Genomic DNA, 15,885 nt, shown 5'->3' with positions numbered 1-15,885 from the left:
TTTATTGTATCTCACAAAAAAACACAAACACCAGTTTCCAAAAAAAAAAAAAAGACCAACACCAACACTAACACTAAAAGACAATTAATAATCTGACCAACACCTCCACTAACTCCTTACACCAACACCAACACCAACACCAACACGGCAACACTGTATCAAAAAAAAAAAAAACCAACACCAACACCAACACCGGATAAAGCCAAAAACAACCAAGGTAAATATTAATAAAGAGTAAAAGAGAGACTAAGATGAAGAGAGAGAGACTGAGACAGAGAGAGGGAGACTGAGATGAAGAGAGAGAGACTGAGATGAAGAGAAAGAGACTGAGAGAGAGAGAGAGAGAGAGACTGAGATGAAGAGAGAGAGAGACTAAGACAGATGAAATACCTTGAGGGGCGGCGTCGTTAGGACTCGGGCAGCACGTCGAGCCAAGAAAGACCGATCCGATGTGTTCTGCCGTTCTAAAACTCGAGTTTAAGGCCCAATCTAGCGATCTCCTTCTCCGATTCGGCGATCCGTTGGTTCTAGTGTTCTGGAGCTCAATATATTGGGTTTATGAGTTAGGTTTTTTTCTTTAGACTTTAGGTTAGGTTTCTTTCTTTCTTTCAAGCGCCGTCTGTTGGTTTTTGATTTCAGTATATTGGTTTTTTTTTTTTTTTTTTTTTTAATCCATGGGTTTGCTACTGTAATATGTTGGGTTTGTTTTACCTTGTTTTTTTATTTTTTTTTTCTTTAGATTGGGTTTGTTTTACCGATTGATGTTGGGCTTTTTTCTTCTTCTGGTGGGCTTGCTCTGTTATAATTTTTTTTTTTCTTGAAAGTAGAACAAATAAATTTTTATTTGAGGGTGTTTCTCATTTTGATCTACCGTGTTCCTAATTTATTTTTAAGGGTAAACAAATAAAAAAAATTAATTATTATATATAATTTTTTTTTTCATTCAGGGTGTTCCTGGGAACACCCTGGGCTCAACGTGGCGCCGCCACTGAACCTGGGAGAGGTTTGATTTACATGTCATGAAGGGCGTAGCCAAAATTTTTAAATTACATGTTTGCACGTTAGTTATGACTCATTTGTGTGTATTTTTGTGTGTGAGAGTTGTGAGACAAATAGAGTTAAAAGAAATGAAACTTAAAAGACCAAAGACCGCCACCAAAAAAAAAAATCAATAGTCTACACAGTAAAATTTTGAGTAATATTAAAGAAACGTTAAAAATGCATAACTTTGTCACAGCTCACTAAGTGACGAGTTGTGAATGGTAGAAGTATGTCCCCCACATGATCCACCATTGCACATTCACTAATCACAACTCGCCACTTGATGAGTTATGACACAAAATTGTGTATTTTTATGTGTCCATAGTATTACTCTAAACTTTTAGCAATAATAAAAATAAAAATAAAGCAACAAAATAGACTTTCACATTTCAACATGCACGAACACATTGAACTTTTGTTTTCTTAGAAAAAAATAAAAATAAATAGCACCTTGGCAACTTTGTATTATTTTTGGTTTGGGTAAACTTATGTTTTGTTGGGTGAAATACACTTGAGAAACTAAAATATTGTAATTGTAAAAATGGTCATATTTCATAGGGAACAACAAAGAAACATTGTATGATGCATAAAACCCAGAACAAAAAAAAACATATGACAAATTGCTCTAATCACTTGCTAACCAATGACTAATGACTAAAAGGTAACTAATATCTATAACTTTGTTTTAGTCCTTTTATATGTCACATATACCTTATTTAATCTTAATAGTTCCATGCTCTGGATACATCCAATCATTAGCCAATAAAATTAAGACATACTTATGGTATCAAATATATTTTATTACTTGCGCTAGTGTATCATTTATGTAGATTTGAAAGGTAAATGCTTTGGCACTTTGATTGATCAATGATCATACACCAACAATCATATTTTAAAAGAGAAACCACTAAAACTAACATTGGACTAGTTATGTGAATATTTTTTGAGGGGCCAATTAATACATTTGCACACCCAATTTGTTTTTGTATAGTATTATATATAGAAGTTTCAAAAGTGGCCCTCCAAGCTTATGTGTGCCTTCGCTCGTGCATGTCACATGTATTACAACTGCCAGAGACTGCCACGTTTCAATACAAGCTCATGTTAAAACTTTTTTTTCTCCTTTATTTTTGAGCTCATGTTAAAACTTGATTGAGGTTTGAGGGTGAGAACTTTTTAGAGGAGCATCAACTTTACGTGCACAACAACCCCATTGTATGGTTGGTATATATGGTGTAAATTTAGAAATTTGCGACAGTTAATGTGTAAAATACGCTGAGATTATATATTTTGCATTCAGTAATTTTTTTTTTTTTTTTTTTTTACATATTTGGAGAATGAAGAAAGAAAATGGGTGGTAGTTGTTGTATGTGAAAAAAGAGCAAAAATTTAAAAAAAATCAAGAAAAATTATATTTTAAAGAAATATAATGTAAATATGATAGTCTGATGTGTGATGTTTTGGAATATGAGTACGTAAAATAAATAAAAAATCTTCTTGTGCTAAAATAAAAAATATCAAGAAAAATTAATATTTTAACCAAATAAATAATTTGATGTAGGTGTTTTTGAAAAATAGCTATGTATAATACTAAAATAGAAAATGTAGTTGTGAGGCTAAAATAAATTTTAAAAAATTGCAAGAATTAAAGAAAATACTCTAATTAATTGTACACGTCTTCTTAGTTACGTTTATACAAATCCAATAATAATAAAAAATACAGATCTAGTTTTTTTTTTTTTTAATCACGTTATTCAAGATTATCATTTGTTTTTGGGGGTAGGTGAAGAAATAAAGGAACAAATACAAAAAAACATAATAATAATAAATTGCAGGAATTAAAGCAAATACTTTATTGTACAAGTCCTCTTAATTACGTTTTTTTTTAATCACGTTATTCAAGATTACCATTTGTTTTAGCATTGCATATATTTGGTGTAGTGGTCACTTTATAAGTATAAATGTTTGTAGGATGTGAGAATAAGAGCCGGGGTTTAAGTTTTCAGGAAGGAGCTTCACACATATATACACTTAAGTTAGGCTAGAGTAGAAATCCTATCTTGTATAAAAAAAAAAAATTATCATTTGTTTTTGGGAGTAGGTAAAGAAAGAGTCAAAATCTTCTATCCCACTTTTCCTGCTCTATTATATACTCTACAAATAAAAATATGCCACATGTTCATCTATTTTATTAAATGCTAAATTTATGTCTTCTATTATTTTGATTTCCTAAAACGAAGACAAAAAAAAATTGCAGGAATTAAAGCAAATACTCTAATTAATTGTACACGTCCTCTTAGCTACGTTTGCGCAAATCCAATATAAAAAAAAAAATACAGATCTAGTTTTTTTTTTATTTTTTTATTTTTTTTTATCACGTTATTCAAGATTACCATGGGGGGGGGGGGGGTGGTACGTGAAGAAACAACGGAACAAAAAAAAAATTTGCAAGAATTAAAGCAAATAGTCTAAATTTTTTTTTGAGAGAGGGTTTCAATTTATAGCATTCGCTCCTGATGATAATTCTTTATCATCAGATTAAAGCACCAATCAGTTTTTGGTGTAAGCGAGAATTGAAACCCCAGATCTCTTATACAACCATAAAATTTTTTACCAATTGAGCTAACTGAAACCCACAAAGCAAATACTCTAATTAATTGTACACGTCTTCTTAGTTATGTTTACGCAAATCCAATAATAAAGAAAAGAATACAGATCTAGTTTTTTTTTTTTTTTTTTAAATCACATTATTCAAGATTACCATTGTTTTTGGTGGTAGGCAAAGAAATAATGGAACAAAGACAAAGTGATCAAACAGATCACGGGTGTTTTCCACAAATTTATGCGTCTAATTTTAACATAATATTGTTCACACTATTTTTTACTCTCGGGTGAAGAGAGACTGGAGATTGAGCGGAAAATATCTCCTGGACTTGTTTCATGGAGTGGGCCTAAGTAATTTTTGTGGGAGATTATTTTTTTTTTTTTTTGAGATAATATACCTAGAAGCAAGGTTTATAAATCAAAGACTTGCTCGCTAACTGACTGATGTGGTACTTTAGACCACTTATCTTTTTTTTTTTTTTGGAGATAATATAGACAATGAGAAATTCTCTTTGTTTCAGTTAGTTATTTATTCTATTTTATTTTTGCTTAAAGTTTTGTGAGGGTTTAACTTGCTGCTATAATGATTATCAAAAAAAGAAAGAGAAGAAGAAAAAAAAAACTCGCTTTACTGCTTGTTATATTCTAATTTTTCTTTTTTGTCTTTATAAATTGGGGTGAATTAATTTTGGTCATTGGAAATTCACTTTCATCAATTTAGCCCCAACTGTTTTAACACAATTTCAATATCACTCTTACCTATCTCAATAATAATAATAACTAGTCGCTAACCCGTGCTATGAACGGGAGCTTACATATTTGTGAGGTAGACTAAAATAATTTTATAAAATCTTAAATTGATTAAGAAACTACACCATTGCATAATTTGCTCTTGTATGACTTCAATTTATGTTACAATTTAATGAAGACGTCATTGCTTGAACATGCAATGGCTTACAAAAAATATGTCAGAAAATTTTAAATATTGCAAAAAAAAACTCAAAAATTCAGATATTAAAACTTCTAAAATACCAAAAAATATTAAAGAATCAGATGATTTATTCCTTAGAAATTACTGAAACAAAACAAAATATATATGACTAAACAATAGAGAAATATAAAAAGAAAAATGGGTTACATTCAAAAAAATAATATCAATTATTGCAAGTTTTTTTATTTTTATTTTTATCTTGTAAAAAACAGCTATAAAGAGTTTGGTGGTTTATGTACGAAAATTAATTTTTAAAGGAGTTGCAGTAGAATTGTTCTATTATCCAAAGAAGTTAAACTTTTATCAATAATTGATGATTTCTATATTTATCCAAATAAATGCAAGTTTAGGATAATCTTAATATATGATTTATTCCTTTTTTTTTTATTTTTTTTTATCAACGTTTGAGTTTGAGTTTGAGTTTAAGTTAGATTTGTTAGAGAGATAGAGTTTCACTCCTTGTTAAGTTTGAACTAAACAAAAATAATTTTGTTTTAAAAAAATGATAATAATGAATTTGAGTTTAAGTTAGACTTGTTAGAGAGATATAGTTTCACTCCTTGTTAAATTTGGACTAAACAAAAATAATTTTATTTAAATAAAATGATATTTTTATTTAAATATTGTGCTGACGTGTGAGGATTTCAGAAGTTTCAGTTATATATATATATATATATATATATTCTAGTTCATTATTGACAGATTCACACATGGGCCTTCTTCCAAAGAGAACTACTGGTCCGTTTCATTTTCATACCATGCCAATTTTATCACGATAATTATGCAGGCCAATCTATTCTATATATATATATATATTCTAGTTCATTATTGACAGATTCACACATGGGCCTTCTTCCAAAGAGAACTACTGGTCCGTTTCATTTTCATACCATGCCAATTTTATCACGATAATTATGCAGGCCAATCTATTCTGACTTCTGAGTAGTATTTTTTATTTTTTGAGGAAAGACTTCAGAGTAATAAGCACAACAGGTTTTACAATTTACAAAATGGTGTTGATTTATCTCATGCTTTAAAACAAGTGGGAATAAAATAACAATATAATCTAGGTAACGTGCATATTATTCCAAGAGCATGCAGTAAAACATGGTCGTCTTAGACCATGCGCATATAATTTGTGTAGTAGCTAGTAGATTATGCAAATATCATCATTATTTAATATGAAATGATAATGACATATAGGTTCTTATAAAATATCAGATTAAGAGGCACAAATCCAGTTCTCTTATTTCCTTGTAACCTTTTTGCAACTTGAAATGTGTTAAAGCAGAGTTCCCATCAAGTCCTTTCTCATCATAATAAGCAACGAAATCTCGAACTGAGGTTTCCCTGTATACAGGGGGATTATCTTCCGATAGCAATCCCTTGATCGGCCCATAAATAATTGTTGATGGATAAAGGTGAGGAGTGAAAAAGCATGCAATGGATACTCTCGGTCCCATATGGTTTGCTAGCACTTGGTGCTCAACACTTTTAAATCTGTCATTGGATATGAGCTGCAAAAGGCAAAGATTACGACAGAAGAAACCATAAAACTGTTACAAGAAATTATATACCAATCTGATCTCCTATAGCCTTGCCTCATAATCTTAAACACTAACTCAGGCATAACATTTAAATACCAAATTATTTTCTTATTTTTGTGCACTAAATGCAAAAGGTTGAAGTTTAAAATGCAAAGTCACAAATACCTAAACTTTACAAAATGGTTCTGCCACATTTTGATGCTTTGCTTCTTCTTTAGGTCCAATTTCTCTTTAAGATTCATCATTAATTACTTGAATTTTTTTGAACAAAGGCAGAAATCACCACAAGAAAGGACACAAGATATTTCATGCCAATCAATCCCTTTCTCATTTGGTGTAACGTAAGCAAAATATTGAACTTGAAAATGCAAAGTGAAAAAAACCTAAGATTCAAAACTGGTTCTACCAAGCTTTGGTGACTCATTTCTTCAGTTTTTAGCTACCTTGTTTCAGATACATTAGTTAAATTTTTTTAACAGAGCTAGAGACTATCATGATAATGATTTTCTGCTAAAGTCAGGAACCAGCCTCACTTCTCTGTCAAAATTTTGGTATATCCTGACTTTTTTGTTATCTCCTCTGCCCATACTATTTAGACATCAAGCACAATACTGATCACTCCCATAAAAACTCGAGCAATGGCCGTGTGTATGCACAACAACAATGATTAAGGATGAAAGTTATATGGTTGAGTCATATTAATAAATACTTGGTAGCTGTAAACATGCTGAATGAGAAGTCTTGAACCAGTGCAGAAGTTTTCTTGTGAAAATGCTACATGTAAACAGTGACTGCACCTTCACACACGAGACATGAATATAATTTTGCCACATCAAAATAGTGATAATTTTAATGAATGCTCCTCTTAGTACCTCCATATGCAAAAGGGGGCAAGGTTTTCTTTTTCCTTTCTATTTTTGAGTTAAAAAACACTTCTATACACCAAAGGCCTGAAATCTCCAAAAGCACAGAAGGGCCTATGAAGGAATAGGAACAAGTAAGTGAATATGACATGCACATGTTCAAGAACTCAAGCTATCAGATGCTTGTCATGTTTATCACTTTTGATGTAACAACACAGAAAAGGGTCCATTTTCTGTTGAGGTTCGGTACCTTTCACAATAATCGACACTGAAAATTGTCCAACATGTGCGTTACACAAACATGAATGAGAAGGCATCTTTAAAAAACTTGACAAAAATAACATTTATTGGTAGGAAGATTGTGTAATTCTATTCATTTTACACCATTTGCTCATTAGATTAGAAGAAATGCAGCCCATATATATAGACTGCATTACATATGGTCATTAAAGTGGGTAAATAGTGAAGAACTAACAATTAAGTCAAATATATAAAAATCTTGCCTGTAAGAGATCTCCAATGTTTACTACTAGAGCTCCAGGAACAGGAGGAACATCAATCCACCTATTTTGATAAAAAACTTGAAGTCCACCAATATGGTCTTGAAGTAGGATGGTAAGGAAATCTGGATCTGAGTGTTGGGTTGTGCCCATGGTCAATTCAGGCTCAGGGCATGCTGGATAGTAGTGACTCAGAATGACATGCCCCTTTGCACATTCCAGGCCTATAAGTTGGTCAGATTTGAGCCCAAGTGCTTCTGATAGCATTTCAAACAAAGTGATCCCCAACTTATGGACTTGGTTAGAATACTCAATAGTTATGTCTCTGCAAAGCAGGTCAACAAACTTATACAAAACTACGAATTTATCAATAAAACCAATTTTAATTTTCTTAAAGGTATACAACATACAAGCCATCAAAACTTGTAACAAGGAAACCTTATTTAAAAGAAATACTTTCAAAGATGCACTAAAAGTACATAAAACAGCCTTTATGAGTTGTGACATTGTAGACCAATACATGGGAAATGCAGAAAAATTAACAACTGCTACTCCGAATATCTGTAAATTATATCCTCTTTCTATATCACATTCTGGATCAAATAAAAAAATTAATAGAAAGTTCATCTGCGAATGTCATATTCATATTCAATTGAAGAAAATTTCTGACAAAGAAAACCTAGTGTTTTTTGAAAAGGATCATATCCATTTAAAATGAATCCATGTAATAATTTAAATTAAATATTAAAAATATAAAGATATATAGATTGGCACATCATTTATACGTACAGAGTTAGATTCCAGAAATGCTACATTTTAACTGTAAAATGGACTTTCTTCATTCCTAACCACACCTCAATTTTCAAATAAAAAACTAATGTACTTATCCACCAAAAAACAAAATAAAAAATAAAAAATAAATAAGAGAGAATATTCAGTTATCATCTGTCAATGTTCCCACAATATTCAAGCATAATCTTCTCAAAAAAAAAAAAAAAAAAAAAACCAATATTCAAGTATAAATAACAGAAATATCTAGGAATCTAAAAAATAAACAATAACAAGTTTTTTGAGTAATGAGAAGGAAAAGAATACCTGCAGACTAGAGGCAATTCTTGAGGGTCCAGAGGGTCAGGACCCATAACACAAAATAAAGAGTCCCTCCAGTTAGCGAACCTTGACTTGTACAAATCAAAGTTACTTCCGAACTTCACCTTCTTCATCAACTCCCTCGTATGGTACTCCGCCTTCACCTCCCTCGGCAGCTCGTGGAACCCACGCGCCGCCTCCAACATCTCCTCCAGCACTCTCTCTGCTATCCCATGATTTACCACTTGGAAGAACCCCACCTCCTCTGCAGCCCTCCGGACACCGTCAATGGCATCAGCACGCCGGCCTTCGAGGTCTATGACCGGAATTGTGAAATGGGTGTCGGTTGGTTCGCCGGAATTGGGGTTGTGGGCGGCGAGATCCTCCGGTGGGCGGACGAAAATTCTGGGGATTTTGGTGATACCAGCATCCACCAGACCTTTGACCCCAGACTTGGAATCGTCAAATGCCTTCAGCTCTTGGAGACGGTCATAGTTTGTGGGATTTCCGGTGAGCGATTCTCCGGCGACGGTGATGACCATATTTTAACTTCAAACTTATTGATGTGTTGAAGTAGATAAAGATTGAAAGAGGGGTTTTGATCTTTCATAGTTTTTATTTTTTTATTTTTTTAAATATACATGTCACATCTATTGTATTGCGAGTGACAGAGACTGCCCCGTTTCGGTACAAGCTCATGGTAAAACTTTTTTCTTTTATTTTTGAACTCATGGTAAAACTTGATTGAGGTTTGACGATGAGAACTTTTTAGCAGAGCAGTTAGTTTACGTGCACAACAACACCATTGTATGGTTGGTCTTTTGTTGTGAAATGTCCTGCACGCTTCAAAAACGAAATTTATATAAATTGTAATTCGGAACGTGTTTGAATTACTGGTCTGCATGTATGCTTTCTCTGGATTTGAATCTGTTTTCAGCGAGTGAAATAACATCTTCAATTAGTCAGAAATTTATTAAATTAAAGTCAAAAATAGAAAATTAATAAATATAAATTAATTTAAGTATTAAATATATTAAAAAACTAAGTGAGATATTATGATTTGACAATTTTTGACTCCAAAAACTTTAAATTTCTTCATTTTTCAATTCATTAAACTGACCCAGTTTCAAAACCATAATGGCTTGTACACACGTGTTAGTTACAGCTACCTAGCTCTGAATAATAATAAAAAATTCAGATCTAATTTTATTTTTTAAATCGTGTGATTCAAGATTTCCATTTGCTTGTATCAAAAAAAAAAAAAAGATTTCCATTTGTTCTTTGGGATAGGCGAAGAAATAAGGGAACAAAGACAAGGTGATCAAACTGATCACCGTGTTTTCCAGTGACACGCTACAAATTTATACATCTAATTTTAATATAATATTCACTGTATTTATTTTCCTTCGGGTGGAGGGAGATCGGAGATTGAACTGAAAATATCTCCTAGGCTTGTTTCATGGAGCAGAGTAATTTTTCATGGAGGCGTGATCAGAGGCGCAGTTAGGAATTTTTATTTGAGGCCAAATTATAGCATTAATATATTTATTAAAGCAACTCCACACACATATATACAAACACTTTTTTTAATACACATAGGGTGTGTTTGGATAGAATTTATTGCTAAAAATTGAAAACTAAAAATACTGTAGCAAAATAACTTTTAAATGTGTGAATAGTATTGTGAGACCTATTTTTAATAAAAAAAATAGCTAAAAATGAAATTTGTAGGTCCATGAACAGTGCACGAATGCACTGTTCACGGCAGAAAATGGCTGAGAAGTCAAAAATATACTGCTACTGTTCATGAACAGTAGCCGTTTGTCCCTTGAAAAGCATGCTGCAGCCAAAAAAAAAAAAAAAGAAAGAGCAAAACGCTGAAGGATAAAGGTAGACACCAAAACGCTAAATCCAAACGCATTCATAATATATATATATATATATATATATATATATATATATATATATATATATATATATATAGGGCAAAACTTAGGTACATTTCCTTACGTACAATTACTTAAGTTCTCCTTTTAATTTTTTGACACCTATTACTTAACAAATGGACGTTAAAGATCCATCTTTTTTTGTTTTCTTCCGTTATTTATTATTATTATTATTTTTGTTTCCCTAACCTGTGACTGGAAGAAAGCACAAAGCAGATGCTTTCTTCAGTTTAGATCTAACAATTTTGAACATTGATCATCCATCTCTTTTTGTACACTCTTCCGTTATTTATTTATTTAATATTTTTTTTGTTTCCCGACCTGTGACTGCAAGAAAGCACAAAGCAAATGCTTTCTTCAGTTTAGATCTAAGAACTTTGAACATTGATCAAACCAATGGCGGAGGCGGAGGCTTGTACAACGATGTTTACGGCGGGCCGCCGAGGTTCGAAGTGGCTGCTACACTTTTGCCATGCGCTGAGGACTACAACAAGATATTCCAGAGCTTCCACGCCTCACACGCCACTTCCATTCCAGTCCTGGATCTCCCAACAGTCGACAAGGAAGGCTCTGAGGTCTTCTTCGATGTTCGGAGCTCCGACTTTGACTACTCCAAGGTCTTCGGTGGTGGCGGCGGTAGTGGTGGAATAGATTTCGTTGTCTCCTATGAGGACTTGCTTTTTGACTTGTCGAACGGTCAGGATTTTCATTCCTCTGAAGAAGATGAAGAAGCCTGGTATGATCAATGTTCAAAGTTATTAGATCTAAACTAAAAGAAAGCTTATGCTTTGGGCTTTCTTGTAGTCATAGGTCAGGAAACCAAAAAAAAAAATAATAATAATTAACGGAAGAAAACAAAAAGAGGTGGATCTTTAATGTCCGTTTACTAAGTTACAAGTGTCAAAAAATTAAGAGGGGAACCTAAATAACTATACTTAAGTAACTGTACCTAAGTTTTGCCCATATATATACACACACATTTTTTTATTTGATAAGTCATATATATATACACACCTAACAAAAAAAAGAGTTTAATAATTTCAATCAAAATGTTTAATGGTGATCTTTCATAAAATTAATAAAATTCATTTTTACCATTTTCATAGTGAAATTCTGAAAAGTTTCATTTTTTATACAAATTATCAAATTTTATACTAATGTATGTAAAAAATCATTCAATTGAATTAATGAAATTTTCAAAAGCATAGATAATCCAAAATTTGGAGGAACAAGTTAGGCTCCAAACATATTTGAAGCTATCTTGCTTTAACCCATTATGTGGCAACTAAAGAGACATTTCATATATAGTTTTAGTGACAAGATTTTTTTAATGAGTCAATGACTTGTTAATCGCCACATAACAGGTTGAAAAAGATAAATTCAAACATGTTTGGTGCCAAAAATTTTCAAATATTTAACAGATATAAGAGTACATTTTACATTAAAAAATAAATTGTGAAAAATAAAATTATGTCTCTATAACTATTAGACCAATTATTTTTTTAAGAGCACCATTAGAAAATTCAAATACTTGGTTGGACAAACTCTTATTTTTGTAGACTAAATTTTGAAAACATTAAAATAATTATATATATATATATAAAATTCAAAATTTTGGTGGGCCATGGCCCCCAATCCTTCAACATAACTGTTAAGGACATATTTTATATAATTGGCTAATCCTTTGACAAAATGTACTTTACTTGTAATTGGGTAGATTTAGGATGGGTTTAGTACTTCAAGAAACATGTTGTTCAAGCCAAGTATTAAAGCCATGAAAATTGGACCAAGAAACAAGTGAAGAAAAGCTGTTCATTAAAGCTTGACAGAAGCTCGAATGAAACAGTATCTATCGAGACTTAATGAAGAAAACTCGACAGAAGCTGAATTTATCGAGATCTACGAAATCAGAATTTTCAGATCTGATTTTCGACCCATGCTGAGATATTTGTATAGGGTTTCTTTTCTCACAATTCTAGACATATATAAGATTTATTTTAAAGGTCGTCATAGGGTATATGCACATAGAATATATGTACATAGAGAATATATGAAAAAGTGACTGAGTGCCTTATTCTCTCTGTAAGAAGTTACTACGTCTTTTGCGCCTTAGGGTTTTGTAACCAAGTACTTCTTGATCTTCATTATTGATGAAGTAAATTACTTTGCAGCCAACAACATCATCTTCAAGTTGCTGGAGTTAGTCACGTACTGGGATTCGTGCATTATTGGTTAGTTACATACTAAGATTCGTGCAAAAGGGTGGCGTTCATATATTGAAGAGTTTAGAGATTCTGAAGCAGTAGAAGATTTCTGCTGTAAGTTCATTTACGAGGATTGTAGAGTTTAGGGATAAAAGTTTTGTACTAGATTTGAAACTTCTCTTTATTATAATGGATTGCTTTTCAAGAAGGTTTCCCCCCAGGTTTTTTACTATGAAACTAGTTTGTTTCATTGGTTTTCCTGAATCATCACATCTTGTCTTATTTACTATTCCGCTATGTATGATATTGACATGATATTGATGTTAGTTTGTTTTAACAAGGTTTATTCATAATATATCTAATTAATAACTTGTGTTTAAAATTTGTTAATTCTATTAATCGAGGTCAAAATTTCCCAACAAGTGGTATCAGAGCAAATACACTCTGATTGGATTAATTTCCTGAGTGTGATCCTTGAACTCCGTTGTCATGGATCGTGGACAATCTCTTTTGATTCCTCCTTTATTTGATGGCATTAATTATGCGTACTAGAAAGTTCGTATGAAAGCTTTTTTGCAGGCTTTAAGTGAAAAAGTATGGCAAGCTGTTGAAGTTGACTGGATTATGCCAAAAGAAGCGCCAGTGGATTGGGATGAAACAACAATCAAAGCGGCAAATTTCAACAGTAGGGCCTTGAATGCTTTGTTTAGTGGGGTTACCAATGAGGATTCAAGAAAATATCATCCACGGAAGTTGCCAAGGAAGCATGGACCATTTTTAAGACCATCTATGAAAGTACCAAGGCAGTAAAGACTTTGAAACTTCAAAGACTCACTAGTAGTTTTGAAGAAATAAGGATGGAGGAGGATGAAACCTTTGATGAGTTCTATGCTAAACTTAAGGATATTGTGAATTCTGCCTTCAACCTTGGAGAATTTATAGTAGAATCAAAAATTGTTAGGAAAATTGTTAGGTCCTTACTTGAAAGATTCCATGCCAAGATCACAGTCATTGAAGAAGTGAAGAACATTGATCAAATTCATTTGACTGAGCTTGTAGGGAACCTTCAAACTTATGAGATGGGATTAGGTTTAATGGGAAAAGGTGGAAAAAGTAGATGACTCTGAAGATGAGGATGAGGATGAGGATCTAACCTTTATAGCTAATGAAATTATCAAACTTCTTCAATATAGAAAAAAGGATAAGGACAAACCTCTTAGGAAATCTAAATCCTCTAGGAAGGACAAGAATGAGGAACCCCTCATCCAATGCCATGAGTGCAAATGCTTTGGTCATATGAGGATAGCGTGCCCAAACTATCTTATAAAGGAAAAAACCAAGAAATTAAAAGATAAAGGGTTGGTTGCTACCTAGAGTGATACTGAGAATGACTCTTCGGATGAGTATGTGAATGAATGTGTTAACTTTATGGCTTTTTCTGCCACAACCAATAAGGTGATTGTGGAAAGTGCTAGTGATTGTAGACACCCAATTTTGCACCCATGATTTAATCAAGGAAGATGACTGGAATGACCATCCATATACCCCAAAAAATCATGATTGCATTACATACATTAATTTATTCATTGCATATCATAAAAATGATCATGAGATTCTAACAGTCGTGACAGTATGTCCGCTTTTCAAATCGGACCGTCGAATTGAAAGATGTCACATGATCAAGTTTGCACGGTCAGCATGCATTATGTCTATGTAGAGTCGACCACACATAATTAATTTAAATTAATTTTGATTGGTTAAACAATTAAAATAAATTAGATAACTTTGTGATTGGTTGCTATTTAGTGTTTAAAATAAGATTGCTTGCATAGGAATAAAAGGAGATAATTGGATAACAAAAAAGTGTGGATAATCTGAACTTTATTAAGATCTATTTTAGATTATTTATCTACAAGATAATTGTTGCTGAAAAGACCAGAATTATCCAGAAAAGAGTTCAAAAAATTGGAATCCGGATTGGAAACACGTCTAAGTGCATGGCCCAATGCAGGAAAACCCTAAAAAGAGAGTCCAAAAGGCACCCAAACACGAAAGTGCGATCAGCTATCATGAGTGCCATTCGGCACTTTTGGAGTGCCGAATGGCACTCTTTTGGGCTTTGACCCAACTTCCTTCGGGTAACAATAAGGCACATCATTTTCGACCTTTTTGCAGAAGGATGCATCCCAATTCACATTTTAAGCATCGTTGCTTATTTTTTAAACATCCCAGCCTCTATAAATAGGGATTGGGTCTCAGAATTCAACACTCTTTTACGCTCTCAAGGGATACACGTTTTTACACCCTTAAATTACCCATATTTCTGATTCCCATTTCTAATATTCTCTCTCTTAAAGTTAGGATTTTTAGGTTTCAAAGATAATTGCATAAATTTCTTTGAACCCTAAAATATCCTCTCATGAAGAAGAGTGCTCCACGCAAGAGGTTGTTTTCTGATTACCCTTTTCTTTTCTTTATGCTTCTCTTATTGTGATGATGTGTGTTTGTTTATATTTTTAGTTAGTTGTTTTAAAGTATTCATATCATGAGTTGCTGATTTATTTTTTCAAAACATGTTCTTGATTTCTTTTATTACTATCTCTTTCTTAGTTTCAAAATCTGCATGTTATCAATTCTTTTCTCAAAATAAAAGTGGATCTACATCTTCATTAGGTGTAGATCTGAATTTTTCTTAAAATTAAAATGGATCTGCATCATCATTAGATGCAGATCTAATTTTTTTTTTAGGTAGCAAATTTTGGAAAGAAAAAGGATCATGAATGGTTGTGTTTCTTGTGTTTGTTTATTTTATATAGTAGCACGAATTTATTTCATAAATGAATTCTCTTCTTAAGAAAGGTTTTTCATTTTTTTTAACATATAAAAAACAGATCTGAATTTTTCAAGCATATAAATTTGATTTTTTCTCATTACAAAGCAGATCTGGATTTTTACAAATTAAAAACCATTTTTTTAAGTTCTCAAAAATAGATCTAATTTTTCTAAACCCAAAATCAAGTTTTTTTTAATCACTAAAACAGATCTAATTTTTTTTAACAAAGAAGAGGATGCATTCATGAATAAGTTTGTGTGATTTAAT

At 32.2% G+C, this 15,885-nt stretch overlaps 1 protein-coding gene across 1 annotated transcript; it reads right to left on the bottom strand.

The window, feature by feature from the left end:
• Positions 1 to 5,791: 5,791 nt before the first annotated feature.
• LOC142626204 (1-aminocyclopropane-1-carboxylate oxidase homolog 1-like) lies at positions 5,792 to 9,223 on the bottom strand. The gene is made up of 3 exons (XM_075799999.1): positions 8,642 to 9,223; positions 7,550 to 7,871; positions 5,792 to 6,153 (listed from the first exon to the last, which is right to left on the bottom strand). The coding sequence occupies exons 1-3, from the start codon at positions 9,175 to 9,177 to the stop codon at positions 5,854 to 5,856; spliced, it is 1,158 nt and encodes a 385-aa protein (XP_075656114.1). The 5' UTR covers positions 9,178 to 9,223; the 3' UTR covers positions 5,792 to 5,853.
• Between the last annotated feature and the right edge of the window lie 6,662 nt (positions 9,224 to 15,885).

Source organism: Castanea sativa, chromosome 2 (assembly GCF_040712315.1).
Source record: "Castanea sativa cultivar Marrone di Chiusa Pesio chromosome 2, ASM4071231v1".
In the NCBI taxonomy this organism is placed as follows: domain Eukaryota; kingdom Viridiplantae; phylum Streptophyta; class Magnoliopsida; order Fagales; family Fagaceae; genus Castanea; species Castanea sativa.
This window is presented reverse-complemented; position numbering and strand designations above follow the sequence as displayed.

Excerpts from the sequence above, each read along its gene's own strand:
- LOC142626204 (XM_075799999.1), bottom strand. The coding sequence starts at position 9,177 with ATGGTCATCACCGTCGCCGGAGAATCGCTCACCGGAAATCCCACAAAC. Across the intron at positions 7,872-8,641 it reads GAATTGCCTCTAGTCTGCAG|AGACATAACTATTGAGTATT; the intron begins GTATTCTTTTCC and ends CCTGCTTTGCAG. Across the intron at positions 6,154-7,549 it reads ACATTGGAGATCTCTTACAG|CTCATATCCAATGACAGATT; the intron begins GCAAGATTTTTA and ends TGCCTTTTGCAG.